Consider the following 16,542-nt stretch of genomic DNA (forward strand, 5'->3'; position numbering starts at 1 on the left):
AATCATCTAGTTTCACCCCCCCTGCCATAGGCAAGGACCCCTCCCACTAGACCAGGCTGCTCAAAGCCCCATCCAGCCTGGTCTTGAACACTTCCAGGGATGGAGCTTCTACAACTTCTCTGGGCAACATGTTCCAGTGCCTCATCACCCTCACAGTGAAAAATGTCTTCCTAATATCTAATCTAAGTCGGCCCTCTTCCAGTTGAAAGCCATTCCCCCTCGTCCTGTCACTACATGCCCTTGTAAAAAGTCCCTCCCCAGCTTTAAACATCCTCCCTCATCCTTAAAATGTTCTTCACTTGTGCTGATTTGACTGAGGTTTGTTGTGTCTCTCTAACTTTTGTTCCAGTGAAAGCTGGTGGGATGCGGATTGTGCAGAAACACCCGCATAATTCTGATGCCAAAGAAGAAAAAGATAAGGATGACCAAGACTGGGAAACCAGCAGGTGAGCATTTTGATTTGGTACATGTGCTACAGCAAATTTCCATGACCTTGAAACTTTTCACCAGTTTTGTTTTCCTGGCCCATAACAAATCAAAGATACAGTTGGTTTTGTATCATAAAATTGGTTTAAAGCGGTAACAAGTTATATCCTCCTTCAAGAGAACTGGGGAATTTGGAAGTTTTTACCTTGCTGAGCCTCCTTTAAATGATCCTGCCAGGTAAGAGAAGGTTAGAGAAAAAAAGTACAGTTAAAGTAAGCAACACCTTTCCTGAATCTCTGAACATCACTTCACACTGTGCAGAAATACAGAGGCTAGGCACATTTGATCACAAGCATGAGGCTGTCAATCTGCATATGAGGTGGCCTTGCTGTGTGCCAGCTGATTCCTTTTACCCTTTGGCCCATATTCCTGTCTCTGCGAAGTATTTGACAATAATAGTGCTTTTTAAAAGACAAATAAAAATAAATGCTATTAATAGTTCTCCAAAATGCTTTTATTTTAGGTGGGAATTTAGCAGTTTTAGTAGTGGAGGATACCAAAACAAACAGTTGTTACTGTAGATTAATAAATCTGCTTAAAACTGCTAGCCACTGCTGTGTAGAAGTGAAAACAGGGAGGTTCAATGGACTGTTGCTTTATTTCTGTTCATACAAAAGCCACCTGATTTTGTGCTGCTTTCCTTGGCTAGCTGTTTTTCTTTGTGGCCAAGGCTATATTTAGCTGAAATCTTTGTGTACTAGCCTATTGTATGGGTTTGTCCTTGCTATTTGCTCAAGGGGAAAAAAAATTCCACTAGAGCCATGCTTGTGCTTTGGTAACTAGACTGACTTATATAATGTTTATTTTGCATGTAAAACAATGGTAATAAATAGGAATTGTGAAAATGTCTCTGTAAGTAAGAACAAACATGTTTATTTACTAAATCACAACTTGTCTAGGAAATTATGAGAAGGGAAAAGTAATTTTAATTAATATATTCAAATGAAAGGCAGGAAAACAAAACTGTATGCCATTTCTTCATTAAGCGAATTGGTCATCTTCTATTTCTGTTCAGTGGAATGTAAGTTGGAACAAAGTTTTTATTGCAGTCAGGTTTTGCCCAAAGGAAGGAATCATATGTTGTGGCTAATTTAAACTTTGCTTCAGGATACATCCTTTTATTTAAGGTGTGTTATATACCTACTTATTCTTGCATTTCCTTGGCATGCCGACCTCATGGTGAGGGAATCTCATTAGGATCCAAATGAGAAGACTTCTTATGCCTGTTCACAGTTCTAAGCCTCTGTTACAATATAGCTACCTGCTTTATCCTTTCTTCAAACAGGATTATGATTTTCTCCTCGCACTCAAATAGTGCAGGGAAAAGTTAAAATTTAACCTTGGTGTTTGTGGCTGTGTCTGCTTTAGCAAGTGGGGTGGCACAATAGAAGCAGATTTGTAGAGGGAAGCAGTTGGTGCTGGGGACTTCATGTTCACACTGTGTGTGTTTTGGAAATTATTTAGTCTGGCCTTCTGGACTGAAGGACCAATCCTAGCTGGTGTGTGTTAGGTGTCTCCTTGTGTGTTAGGTGTGTCCCAGTTTAGCATCATCTTCAAGGAGTCCAGGTCAAGTGCCCTGAGACCAATCCACAGTACAAAACAACACGTGGCCAACAGAACGATCAGGTGGAGGAATGCACTCGCTCCTGATCTTAAGATGCTGACAAATACGCAGTGTATATTAATATTGTAAAGCAGGTCTGGGAGCAATTTTTATGCTTTAAAGCCAGAGGAGAAAGTTTAATGACCTCTAGAGCTACCTTGTTAACTAGGGAGTAGTTAGCTGTTGCACCTCAAAATCCATTCCGTTGGGTACCCGATCAGGTTACTGTCAAAATTTGCACTTTGCTTTGGTTTTCTTGTACAGGATACGTTATCGGTCCATATTAGGCATTTGTGCATGCAATGATTCTCAAGCCTGAGTATTAATACAAAGAGCATTGGTCTGAACTTTTTATTTCTATGATTTAATCCTCTTGAGAAAGAAAGAGGTTGGAGGGACATAAGGAGCATAGTTAGATGGGAACCAGCACAAATTATAAAACAAAACTGTAAGTTGGTTTACAAGTCTGAGAGAAGTTGTTTTCCTGGTAGAACTGGGAAACCTTTGTGTCTGTAAGGGAAAGGGTTTAATGAGCCTGTGGGAATATTTCAGCTGGTGACTGTACAAGCTGTGGATGTGAGCAAGAAGTTATTTAGCTGTAGACAGAATAAGCAAACTCCACAGTACATAAAGTTGTTGTTTGTCAAAATTAAATTATGTTTGCAGCACGTCAGCTGCTTTTGTGCTGGAAGGTGCAGTCTCCTGGAGTTTCTGTGTCTGCTCCTGGTGATTCACGGTGCCTTTCCAGAACACTGGGATTTCTGATGCCTGTGAAGGGAGGTTTGTCAGGAGATGGGGACTGGTTTATCAGGAACGGAAGCAGAGGCCACTAGCATTCTGTTCTGCTTTCTCCAGCACCAATATATATGTACTTTTCGGTCTTCGCTAGCTGATATTTTATGTCCCTTTGCTAAGCAGATGGGGAGACATCTGTGTTTTTAACTTTCTACTCTCACAGTATCGTTTCTATGATGCAATCTCTACTCCCTATTGCATTCAAAGTCAAAAGAAGCAAACAGCCCTTGAGGCAATCCTTATCAGGTGATATGGGCAGCTGACAATGATGTGAGAGAAAATAATAAACCAGAGAGGAGTAATCTGTATGTGTGTGTGAAGAGGGAGGCTGGGATGATTGAGTGATTATTTTAAATCTCATTGCAGGCTTAGTTGAGGACAGATTAGTGGAATTGGCAGTAAGATTTTGAGGTCTCCCAGAGTTCCCTGGGAGCTCTGAGGGCACATGTCCTCCCCATGATGGCAGGAATCTGAGCAGCTGCTCAGCAAGAAAGCTTTTGGCTAGTGTTCATAGAAGTATTTGTGGCTTTGGAGACAGCTGGCATTGTTTTCGCAGTGTGCTAGCAGAACAGGACATTGGGTCAGTGTTTCTAGTTCTAATGTAAACGAGGCTGATACAGGTAAACACCCCTGAAGTAGCTAACTGTGCTGTGATAAAGGTAACTTTAAAGTAACATTCACCAGGTATATCTTCTTGGCGTTTCTTTTTCTCAGTTGTTTGGCAACTTGCAGTGCAGTTACTGTAACTTACCCTGCAAAGTATTTTATTCAGTTCTCGTTCCTAAAATAAAATTGTTATGACAGCCTACCATTTCATGAAATGATAGACTGACTTGTCATAATGGTGCTTTGTGATCCCTTAAAACAGTATGTGGTAAGATGATTTTATACGAATTTAAACTTTTCCAACAAGGCAGTTCTCAGCCTTGAATAGTCATGGAAAGAATTTTGTATGTCTGGTATAAATATAATTTTACTTAAGAGGAATGGCTGGATATGACTATATGGAGAAGACTCAATGAAAAAGGGAGGGATTGCATCATGTGGCTCAGGTAAACTAAGAAAATGTTTGTGGCATCCAAAAACAGTGGCACTGCTGTGGTCAAGATGTCAGTGGTAAACTTAACTGTCAGTTGGGGTACTCAGCCCACGTTCTTCAGAACAACAGTGATTTTGATCAGCCTGGTTGGAGATAGGATACTGGCTGGATGAACTTCTGGTCTGATCCGTTATTGATTTTTCTTATGTTTCTGTAATTGCTTAAAACTGCAACCATATCCAGGAAAACCAAATCAATGCAAGTTTTGATTGATTGTCAGTCAAACTGATTGCTGCCGGAAGGTGGTTTTTTTGATGCTAGATAAAGGTGAAACATACAAATTAGAAGTAGGGTTATGACTAGAAAGCATCATTTTTCAGGACTGTATGTTGTCATAGAAAATATTTGGAATAAGTAGTCTACCCATAGTCCTGGGCTTCATTAGAATGCATGTTTAACTGAGATTTGCAGTATCGCACTCATTCCTGTGCCAGCATCTGACTCTAGCCATAATAAATGCTCCTGAAAGACGAGTAATTTGAAGTGAGAGCTGCTCGTTCAGTTTTGCACAAGAGGTTCATTAATTGCCAGTCTGGGACCTCAAGTAAAAGAAACTATAATTATATATCAACATCTGGATAAAAATAAAATTAAAGCAAATATCTGGCTTGTTTTGTCTTCTAACAAACACAGTAAACCGCAAAGGCTTTCGTGTCTAAAGACTCTTTCCTTTTGTTGTATTTGTGAAACAAAGTGGGTAATTACAGGGATTTAATTACTAAATATAAATGCAGTAGAGTGGTTTCTGAGTATGCGTATGTAAATTGTATGTATTTTGTATCTTAAACTTACCTGGAGATTGTGAATCCAGCATTATGTCTGACTTTCCTGTTAGCTCTAGAAAGAATAAATTATGCAGCCTGGATTTCAATTCAGTTTAGGATGTGGACATTGGCCTTAGCTGTATTCATTGGGCTAAAGAAAAAAAATTAAGAGGATAATTTAGAATGTGGTGACTCAAAAGCAAAGTCATGCTAATGAAGCATATGGGTGTCCGTATGTCAAAAAGCCGGTCTCAGTACTTACGCAGTTCCATGGCGAGAGAGTTGTCGTCGAAGGCCCCTGTCATCCTTCAGGTATCTCTGTGTTACTTGTTAAGTCTGAATATGCTAGTTAAGCTGTGCCTGATTTTTTTCTTTTAGAAGTGTGGTGGAAGTCTCAAAAAATCAGGCTGTGGGTATATACTTTCATTCCAGAATAAAACTGTTTTTGTTTCACTTTGCTCTGTTGTAACTGACAAGAAGCAAGCCACAGGCATGATTTCCATTTTTTATTTGCCCCTGAAGATTTAGCTGTCATTGAAATATGTTTAATTTTTGCCTTGTAAAGACCCTTGGTGTCCAAACCTCTGGCACAATTTAAAGAAGTGTGAAGTAGATTATACAACTAAGCCATTAGAGCAGGTTTGTATGTTTGTTTGCACCCTAAATATGGAAATGCTTCAAACTGTTTCTCTTGTATTTCACCCTGTTGTTCTGGTTGTTTAGTTGGGGTGTGAACTGTAAAGTTAAAGTCCTGACCCTTTAACTTGGGAACAGCTGCCCTTTAGCACAGCTAAGACCTGGGAAATGATGTCCAGTGTTCAGCTCGCTTGCACACAAGTCCTGTAGGAGGTAGTTTCTGTCACAAATAAAGATGTTTCAGTCCAGTTAGTTCTAATGTCTGTTGTAGAGTCAATAGGTGTTTGACAGAGGGAAATCTTGGGAGTTCCAAGCAAAATAAAAAAAAAAAGTGAGATACTTTACAGCTTGTTAAACATGGAAACCAAACCCCCATAAACAGGTAGCATTGTACTTCCATAAATACTCAGGGTGAATAGTCCATTAGTGTTTCTCCCGTGTAGTTCACCACCATAAAGCTGAAAGAAACCTCTTTACCTGTGTTCACGCATCTATACAACCAAAATATTGAAAAGCGAGCTGGCATTGACTCCACATGGTGAATATTTGAGGTTAAAAGAAAGAGACAGGTTGGGGCAGATGGTCTGCTACATCTTCTGCTGAAGTTTTTGGAGAGGGAATGTACAGCTTTGCTGGGTAGAGGAGTGATTGAGTTTCCTTTCTGGCAGCAGGGCCACTTAAGTGTTGGCTTAAAAGGTCCCTTGGGGTATTACGTCAGTGGAGGCAACTCTGGAGTGAACTGATATTGCGTACAAGCATCCATCAACATCTAGCTCTTCTTCTTTAACAGAATTCACATTTCTTCTTCCGCTTTTCAAAACACCTCTTTTCTCCCCTCTTTTGGGGGCCCACTTCTGTTACCTCTGTGAGCTGATGTGGCTTTACACAAAGATTATGTTCACAGATTATATTGCCATTTTATGCTTGACCATATAAAAACTGAAATTTGAGTTAATGTATGGATATAATTGGTATGACTCTGGAGGGGTTTTATTCACGTCTTTGGCCTTTGAGCTCTCATTACTCAGATGTGGAGCTTTGGAGGCAGTTGGCCTTAGAGGGTGAGATGTCTGGGGGCAATGCAATGAAAAAGCAACCTGGCTGGGAACACCAGGATTGCAATTTCTGGGAAAAATGCGAACTGCAGCAAACGTTGGGTGTTATCCCATTGTCATACCAGAGTTTGATGGTACTGTAACTTTTTCTATACTTGGCTAAATATTCCAAAGGCTAAAAGGAAGTTCTGCTGGCAAAAGAGCTGTAAAAAATTTGCAACCGTGACTTTGTAATATTATTAGGCACAATACAGAACATAGTGCAATGAAGGAAATAGCTTCTTATCTTCTCCAAGACATCTTTATTTTCCAAAAAGATTCTGGGCTTAGTGCTTTTTTTTTTTTTTTCCTTCCTCCTTCTTATCTTTATTATTTTGGACTTGAATTCACTTCACAATTAAGGGAATAGCTTCTTAATAGTGTCACACTCTTTTCCTTTACATAAGTGATACTGCCTTCGATGCATTTTCCTGCCTCATTATTCATCTTTATGTCTTAATCTTTTGCACAGTGTTTTTTATGATTAGTTATGATTAGCAGATGCTCAAGTCTGCAAAAGTTTATATATGCATAATTTGTTTAACTATAAAACCAAAACCCAATATTAGCAGTTTTCATGTGATTTTCAGAACAATACCTTCTGCAGATGACCAGTTACTTGGAGAGAAGTAGCAAAGTAATTGCTGACCTGTGTTGAACCACATCAAGCACATATATGGTTATATATTATTTAACTAGAAGTACAGAGAACAGACTATTCAATGCTGATTTTTAAATGCAGAACTACTGTAAGGCAAGAAAAGAGGCTGTGAATATCTCCATTTAAGAAGTGGAAATATCAGTGAATGTAGGGAATGGAGAAAAAGCTAGACAAGATTATGAATGAAGCATTCTCATACAGGAAAATGTGAATCTTCTGAAAGAATGTTTCATGCTTCCAGTATTTCTTGATGATTGAAGCAGTAAGTTGATAAATCCATCAGTGTAAGTGCTAGTTATGACATTATATGGATAGCTCTTTTCATATTCCTGAAGTACTGTGTGCATGTGTGAAAGAACTAAAAAAGACCTGATATTTCCCCCCTTCAAAGTGAATAGAAGATATGCCATCCAGCTCAGCGAGATCCGGGTTCTGTCCCAAAGAAACATATGCTGTGTTATGAAATTAGCTGGAAAGCTGAGCTGAATTGTCAGCCAAGCTGGTGTAAGAAAAAGATTTTAAAAGAATGAAAGTCTGTAATTTGTATTCTGTGTGATGAGGAAAGTGAGAAAAGCTTAGTCATATGCGAGAGGAAAACGGATGGGAAATAGTATCTTACGAGTGGCACAGCTTAGTTAGCAGAGCATTCCATGTCTGTATGGAAAAGTAAAATGTCTGAAGCTAATAGACGGAGTGGTGGCATTTTGCTTTGTGCTTTTCTCTTGGTATCTTTGTGAAGTATTTCAGTGCATGGGATGCAGTTGACCGGGCCAGTTTGAAGGCACAGACAGTGTTGAAACAGATATTACATAGACATTATGAACCACAAAAATTTCCAAACCCATAAGTATAATCAAATCCTTTTCATTATGCCAACTAAGCCCCAATCTCTATTATTTAAATGTTCAGCAACACTGAGAGCATTTTTAAAGCTAAAGGTATGAATTTCTACTGGAAAAAGCTGCCAGCGGACCAGATGCTACTCATTTATTTAGAATCAAAACCCTATGTTTGAAGTGAAGTCACCATGAGCTGAAAATGAGTAGGAGGTGTGTGAGATTGACACCATGTGTGCCAAGGAGGGGGATCTAGTTTTCCAAGTCGCACCTTCTTCTCCCTTAAGTTTCTTCTGCCTCAGCTGCATCAGGCACCGAACTTTGAAGCAGTTTAATATTAAAATAAACTTAGAATTATCATTTGTTAACAGTCATTGAGTGAAACAGGAGGTAATTTCACTTGGCTGTTCCCAGGACGCTGCTGCTAGAAGCAGTAGATACGTGAGAGATAATTAAAGGCAGCACTGAAAACATTTGTTATATTATCGTCAGAGTTTTATTTAGTCTGCTGTAGCAGTTGCTAGAGCTGTTCGTTGCAGCACATTACTTAATGGGAAAGTGTTCCCTGCAGTAGGCTTGCTGCCTCCTGATTTTATTGTAACATTTCAGTGATTACATCTTGGTTACAGGTATCCTGTTAAATGGTAATTAGTAAAAAATACTTAAGCAACATTCACAAAAATCTTAGTTCTGATGAGTTTCAGTTTCTGTGGGACTCATTCCTTAGAATATATGTGATACAGTGAGCCTAGGGCTGTTAGCGCGTTCAAAGAGGAGCTGGTTCTGTTGCTGCGGGGTGCAACCAAAGTGGTTCGATCTTTTCCCTAGTGATCTTGAAATGTAACTGCTTTTTTTTTTTTTTTTTTAAATTGTTAGAGCCATAATGAAATACTAGGCTAGCTCTCAACTATGGAGAGACACATGGCATGCTTCATGTAGCACCCTGTCCTGCAGTACTGAGTCAGACAGTCCCAAAGTCCCAGTGGGTTTGGTGTCACTGCTGTCTTTTGCAGCAGGGGGACTTTGCCTTCCCCAAGTCTTGAGGCATTGATTCACAATGTTCCAGTTACTTCCCTTGGGATTCTGTCCAGGGTGGGGGGAAGTATCACTAAGCTTGCAAACAACAGTGCGCTGAAAATATACCTGTGTAGGTGTCTTCTCAAATTATAAATTTCAATCTGGGAACATGACAAATACAGAGGACTGTATTTACGACAAACACTTTATTGTGCTTTGCAGTGGTCAATGCTTGTTATTGCTTTCTAAAGCTTACTCTAAAGCCTTATTTCTGATAATAAGTCCAAAGCTCCTGGTTTTACAATGGCAGGGCTAGACTGTTTTGCCAGAAAAGCTTAAGTTGTAGTGTTTCTTTTGAGAGCATTTGGAACTACTGAAAGTCTTCGAAATAATTTGGTAAGCAAAATTTCATTACTGAGTGTGTGCATCTTTGTACACCTTAAATATTGATAATGAGCTTGATTGTCCTCCAGTCCTGACGGTCACTCTCCTGAGACTGTAACCTCATATTAGCATTTAGAAAATGTGTTGATAAACTGTGTTTACTGTTTGGTGGTTGTTAGGATCAAGAGTATTTTGAATTACTTTACTTATGAAAGCTGCCATTGCTAGATTTTAATTTTTAAAAAAATATTTTGTTTTTGCATGCAACATATTAGCATATTTGCTAATATGCAACGTATTATTGCTAATTAGCAACTTATTTGCATGCAATATAATAGACTTTGACTTGTTTGTTAAAATGTTGCTTTTGTATTGGAGGTGATGGACTGAAATGTCAGTAAACTGAACTGGGTATTTTAAACTTCTGGGATTATGCAAACTTGTGATTCTAGAGAAGTGTATGTAGCCATGTGTATGCTGTTTTATATCAAGAGTGACACTAATAACATTACCACAAATTCTTCTACATAAGGCTATATAAGGCTTTTGACTAAATGAAATTTACCATTCTTATTGCTTTGAAAACTGCTGTAGAATTCATTTCCTGGTTTCAGACATTACACAATTCTGTTTCTGCTGGTGTGTTTGAAAGATTTTTATTCTTGTTCAAGTTTACAATGGGGCAAAAAATGCCAGAACCGCAAAAGCTTCTAAGAGAGTGCAGCTTCATGTTCTGCTGTTTTGTCCAAACATAGGCCTTCTAGCTGATAACACCGGCTGTTCTGGTTCCTTCCCTGTATTGGGATGGTTTGGATCACCTCTAGATGGCTTGAAGTTAATACTATATTTTTCCTTCATATCTTGTAAGCAAGCACAATTACGGAAAACTTGCAGTCCTGCTGATAATGTAGTATTTATTCCTGCTGCTGCCCTTTGGAGGATCTCCCTTTATGATGCCTTTTTTTCGCAGTCTTAATGTTCTTATCTTGTGTCGTGTCTTACCCTTGAAATTATTTCTGTATTAATGATTGCCAGTTGTCCTTTTCCTGTTATATTTTCCTAAAATCGCCTTTCTTGTTGTGAAGAGTTCTAATGTTGGGAGACCTCTGTGTACATGTTCCTCCTATGCAGAGCTGACTAACAACATAGCTGGTCTGATGATCAGGACTTGGCTCTTTTATATTTTCTGTGTCAGACTAAGAAATAAAAAAAAAAAAGGTTTTGGAGCTGCATAGTTGTATAGAAATAGGATATGTAATAGTCATATATGTTTTAAAGCAGTGATGTGTCATTTTTGTGTTTGGGTATTCCAGTTTCTGATCCTCAAGAGTGTTTTCTACTGTGCCCCATGGTAACTCAGTTTAATGAGGAGTCTTTCTGGCATTTTTGGAAATCTGTGCATACCAAATAGGCTAGAAGTTTTTTTTGTTGTTGTTGCTTTGATAATTCTTTCAGGTTTTAATACCTTTTACTGGGAAGAGGAAATTTTCCAAGTTTAAGGCACACTGGTTTTCCCTGCCAGTAGGAGGATAACTGCTCACAACTAATGCACCAGATTTTGTCTTCCTTTCCAGCATTTTTTTTTAAATTTATGTAGGTTTATTAGCTAATGGCTTTTTAAGACACTGTGTAGTTCATACTTCTCCCTGCCTGTTGCTATGTCTTCTACAAAAAAGAACTATTAATACAATGAGGAAAGGGAGTTATAACTTCATTATAATCTCTTCCTCTTCTGTTTTAAAGAACATGAATGGCTATGCAGGGCCGGCACAAAGCTCTGTTCTTGTCTACCTGTGCAGCGCTCCCAACAGATGGTACTTCAGGGCAGTGTACAAGAAGGGATGGTGTAGAATGAGCCCAGGGAACTCTCCCTGCATCTAGCAATCCAAATTACTGCATAGAGACTTGCTAATCATATTAAATCGCTGTCATTGGACCTGGTTCCTGTTTCTCTAGCCCTCTTTTGAGCATATGCACATTTCTTACCTAAAAGCATGCCAGAGACTTACACGTTGGCATAGTTCTATTTTTTTCTGCTTCTTTTCCTTCTCTTAATTGTTCTTGTGTTCCGGTTGCCTTTGTAACTGCCTTTAGGGTATTAAGATGTTGATTTAAAAAATCTTTTCACAATGATTCCAACACTTGTTTTTGAGTTTCATAACTGTTCTAGAGCCCATCATTATGTATGTACAGTTAGGATTGTTTTTCCCAGTATGTGTATTTTGTATTTATCAAGGTGTCATCTTTCTCTTTCACTTTATTGTTCCGTGATTCCTCTGAGATCCCTTGTAACTGTATACATTCAGCATTTTTTTTAATCCAGAATAATTCACTAACATTAGCATATATTGTCATCTTGGTATTTAGACTTCTTTTCGAGACTCTTGTAGGATCCCACTGTTAACCTCCATCATTATGATACTTGATTTATTCCAGTGCTTTATTTCCAGTTTCTGGTCCTCAAGAGTGTCTTCTGCCATATCCCATGGTAACTCAGTTTATTTAAGCAGGAGCCTTGTTTGCATTTTTTTGGAATTCTGCGCATACCAAATAGACTGGAAGGTTTTTTTCTTCACTTTATCATTCATTCAGGTTTTAATACCAGTCGCATCAAATATTTAGCCAACGTATATAACCCCTATTTGGGTAGCTTTACAGTAACTGTACCTTGAAAACCCACTCATTTTCTCTGTAGAAAATCCTGAAGTGAAGTCTTCTAACACTGTTACACTCGCTAGGTGACATGCAAAAATATGCAAACAAAGGAATTAAGTAATAGATTCATATGCTGAATCATAGGATCATCTAGGTTGGAAGGGGATCTAATTAACCACTCACATTGCTGAAACAAATTAACTCTTTATTTGCTTGGTTTTAATGCTTGGTTTTAATATTTCTGATTCTAAGTTATTTCTTTGTACCTATTTAAGAGAGAGCGCTTCTGTGACATAAGTGTTATTTATTTGTTTTTATTTGAACTTAATTATGTTACTACAAAGTGTGGTGACAAAGAAGATTATCAAACAGGACAAAGTGTCTGTGCGAGGAACCTAACAGCAGTATTTCTATCAAAAGTCATCTCAGGTTTTCACAGCCTTTATGATGATGTTTGCTAACATTGGAGTTATTGAATTTTCGTAGTTTATGTTTAGTCTGCCATAATTCAGTGAGTGTTTACTGCCATGAAATTCCATAACCCATCTCGCCTTTCAGTAGAGAAGTCAGTGTTGAGCCAAGCTTCTGGGCAAATATTCATGCATCAGGATTTGAATGAATAAACAAAAGCCATATTTATGGAATGGTAGACATATGACTTCATGTATGCAAACAGTGAAAGCATTGATTGTTGCCAGTGACCTCAACAAGGAAGTAAACAGTGAAATCTTCAAGTCTGCAGGTGATACAGAGCTGTTTTGCTTAGTCAAATGCCCTACCAATGGTGAGGAACTCCAGAAGGACATCACTAAACTCTGCAAAAAGAAGTTTTGGATAAAAAAAGCCCCTGGAAAAATAATGGAAAATAGTTTGTTGAGGGCTACTAAATACAAGGACATAGCCTCTGGCTTGGGAAGCTCCCAAGCAGCAGATTTCTGGAGAGCGCTCTCAAGACCACTCTTCTACGTGCTCCAACATCATCTCCTTCCCCATGGGTTCACTGCTGCCTGCTCAGAGTTAGCAAGGTGAATGTGTGGTCTAACACTGTGTGGCTAATGGTAGACGGACTTAACATGAAGGTCAGTTCCCATTTCAGTAGAGACATATGCGTGTTGGGAGGCAATGGTGACCTCATGAAAGATTTATGTATTGATGCTAAATAAGAGAAGTACTTGGGAATATTGCTTCTCGGTGGCCATGGTGGCATTAGTTGATTTGTGGAGGCAATCCACTAGTACTGCTGCAGCAATTTGCAGAATATGTATGGTTGATTTTAGGAACCTGAAAAGTTGGAAACCTGCATCAGAGCACCTTCCAGGAAAGCATTCTAAAACTGACTTCTAAATTTATCTAACAAATTTCTTGCTGCTTTAACCCTGTTGTAAGTAGCATAAGTAGGCTAGATCCTTAGCTGGTGCTAGCAGACCTCCGTAGCCTTAGATGAGGATCTGGTCTTTGCATCCTATACCTGTTTGGTTTCTGTGGGATATCCATAGGCTCTGTAGCAAATTCAGGGAACGACTCAAAAGCAGTGTTATTCTCTGGATTCACCACTGTTGCACTTAATGTTACTAATACCTTTAGTCTTGGCAAGATTCCCTAGGCAAAAAGAGCTAGAGAAAATGTAAATCTAATTGCTTGAAATAACCCTGACACTGTTTACAGTACCTCAGGGAATCTCTCCTGGCTAGATTCTGAGAATTACTCAGGGGATGGGGGGGGATTTAAAGACACATGTATAAGTTTGTTCGTTTTGGTTTGTTTTTTTTAAGATTTGATTGCCAAGGAATGCTTCCAGGAGTTCAGTTTTGGCATAGCAATGTATGAGTTATCACCTTAACTCTCACAGGCTTTGCTTAGATTTGTATCCATTATCTTTAATATATAGCATAAACTGGATGTGATCAATTCTTTCCTGGTTTCTTCAGACTATAGTCATAGGCATAAACGCAGACTGAGCTTTTCTAGCAGATACAAGAAAATAATGAAAAGCAAAGAGAGGACAAGAACTTTGATTTATACATTTCTCAGTTTGATTTCCTCTTTCTTAAATACAGGGAGATAAGAGTTGCAAGTGTTAGCTGATGATTCATGATCCGCCAAAATCAGTTTGTCTAAAAGGGGAAAAAAAAACCCACCCCAAAAACATGTTTTAGCTTTTGAAATATGGAAAAGGAAGGAAATGTAAGAGTTGTCTGAAAAAAATAATTTTACCACAAACCTGGCAGAGATTTTCTAGAGAGATGTCTGTGTTTTTCCAGTTGAAAGTTGAGAAAACAACCTGGTAAATATAGATGAAAAATTTAAATGCCACATGTTAGTCTAACTAGCGTAGTCTCTGCAAATAAAGTCTACAATGAGACTAGTCAATCTTTGGATAGATGTCAAGACATGGACGGTTTTGATCTAAAAGTTTAATTTGGTTCTGTATATCCATCACTTACTTTGACTTCCCTAAGTAAACTGTTGGAAGGGATGAAATAGCTCTATATGGGAAGAAGTCTGAAAAATCTTTATGCAGAGTGCAGTTGCTTTAGTTCAGTGTGTAGTACTTGACGTTCATGACTCTTTCATACTCAGTAATGAGCTCTTCACCTCCCCACCCCTGCGCTCCTGGTGTGATAATTTTCATTTAGGATGCAAGTCTGTGGTCCATCTGCTGCTAGGCATCTTAGAGTAATTTGGAAGTGGTGATGTTTTGGGGACAATGTCCTGGAAGAGTTCACATTTGGTAGAAGTAGTATTGGCAGCGTAAATATTTACTTCCATGGTAGGACTCATCAGCTGGTAATTACAAACAATCCCAAAATGATCCGAACTGACCTCTGTCACATTTTCACACAGTAGTTGGGACCAGAGACACTTCAATGGCGTTAAAAGGTAAATCTCTTTAAGCTAGAGCAACAGCAGTATTTCCTGAGGCAAAAAGCATCTTCTGAACATATGCGGCCTCGTGTCCTTGTATTTAGTAGCCCTCAGCAAACTATTTTCCATGATTTTTCCAGTGGCTTTTTGTAATACAAAGCTGCTTTTTGCAGAGTTTAGTGATGTCCTTCTGGAGTTCCTCACCATTGCTAGGGCATTTAACCAAGGGGGTGTCAGCAAGGCTGGTGAGTGCTGAGGGTCGGTGCTTGGCCTGTGGGTGGTGATACCGCATTGTTCGAACAAGATCACAGTCACCAGGCTCTAAGTGCATACCCTACCTGAAGCTGGTGGGTGGCTCTGACCTCAGGAGGGACCTGTCTGCTCCCGTCAGTGCTTGTGCTGCCCCGGTTCAGAGCTCTCCCCTGTAAAGCTGCATGATAAGCGAGAACCTCCATTATTTTGGTTTTCCTAATCTCCCCCAGTCTTAACCAATCCATGAGTTGATGGCTAGGGGCAGGAGAGGCAAAACTGGTGGCTAGTATTGCAACATAAAGGTAACCCTGACAGAGTAGTGAGCCTTATTTTTGTTAATCCATGTTGGAAGTCACCTTTTTTTACAGAGCACTTTTTTCAGGAAAATTACTCTGATGCTTTTTTTAAATCAAAGCCTCTTAAGGAGGATTGTGTATTGTCAAAAGCAAGGTATCTTTTGGACTGGACATAAACTGCGAACCAGCTACAGTAATAAAAGCCTTTGCAGAGAATCCAACAATTTCTTTAGTCAAAAAATACTAATGGCACCTCTCTGCTAGCCATACTCTCTCCAGGTGAAAGATACCGCAAGTGAAGTAGCACGTGTGGCAGGGGCAGCTGCTGGAGAAAAGGGGCAGCCCCACCGCACCCCAGCAGGGATGGGTTGTCCTCGGGGCACCTGCTGTCACCAAAGCAGGGGAGACAGTGAGCCAGGGCTGGAGCCCACCTGGGGAGAGGGGTCATTGAGCTGGGATGGCGAGGGGCAAGGTTGGGCACAGATACATCAGTGGTAAAATGACATGAAAGAGTAGTTTAAGAAATCAAAAGTCAAGCCGTTCTCACCTACTAGGGCACTTTAGCATGTTAGGGAAGCAGAAATTGGTCAAAGCATTGGTGTCTTGTTACCAGTGTTTTCAAAATGCATTTGAAACAGACAAGAAGTAAGCCCTTCTAGGGAACTTGATCACCACATTCCCTGGTAAATAAACTACTTAATGAGCAGTTATAGAGAAGATGGAGGTGGAATTTTCCCAGAAGTCCACAATGAAAGGGTAAAAGTCAACAGATGCAAATGGCAGCAAGGGAAATTCTGACTAGACATAAGTAGGAAAAAACCCACTATAGTGATGATGGTGGTCAACCACTGAAAAAGGTGCCCGGAGAGTTCTAGAATCCTCACCCTTGGAGATAGTCAAAAGTTGACAGGTCAAGGCATGGCAAGGTTGCCCCACTTTGAGCAGGAGGTTGGACTGGTCATTTACAAAGCCCTTCCAATTTAAATTATTCTGTAGTACTGTGAAATAAGAAGGATCTAATAGAAGTATCAGTAGATCATGTAGAGAGGTGTTGTGGGATGCTTCTATTTATCTACTACCATAACACAAGACTAGAATA

General features: G+C 39.3%; 1 protein-coding gene across 1 annotated transcript in view; it reads left to right on the top strand.

Annotated features, from left to right (window-relative positions):
• The first annotated feature begins 354 nt into the window (after window positions 1-354).
• DAP (death-associated protein) overlaps window positions 355-16,542 on the top strand; it is a 47,536-nt gene continuing 31,348 nt past the window's right edge. The window contains exon 1 of the mRNA XM_009883747.1: window positions 355-446. Coding sequence (XP_009882049.1) covers window positions 364-446 — 83 coding nt within the window. The 5' untranslated portion in view covers window positions 355-363. The remainder of the gene's footprint in view (window positions 447-16,542) is intronic.

The sequence above is a fragment of the Charadrius vociferus genome, unplaced genomic scaffold (genome assembly GCF_000708025.1).
Source record: "Charadrius vociferus isolate BGI_N301 unplaced genomic scaffold, ASM70802v2 scaffold103, whole genome shotgun sequence".
NCBI lineage: Eukaryota > Metazoa > Chordata > Aves > Charadriiformes > Charadriidae > Charadrius > Charadrius vociferus.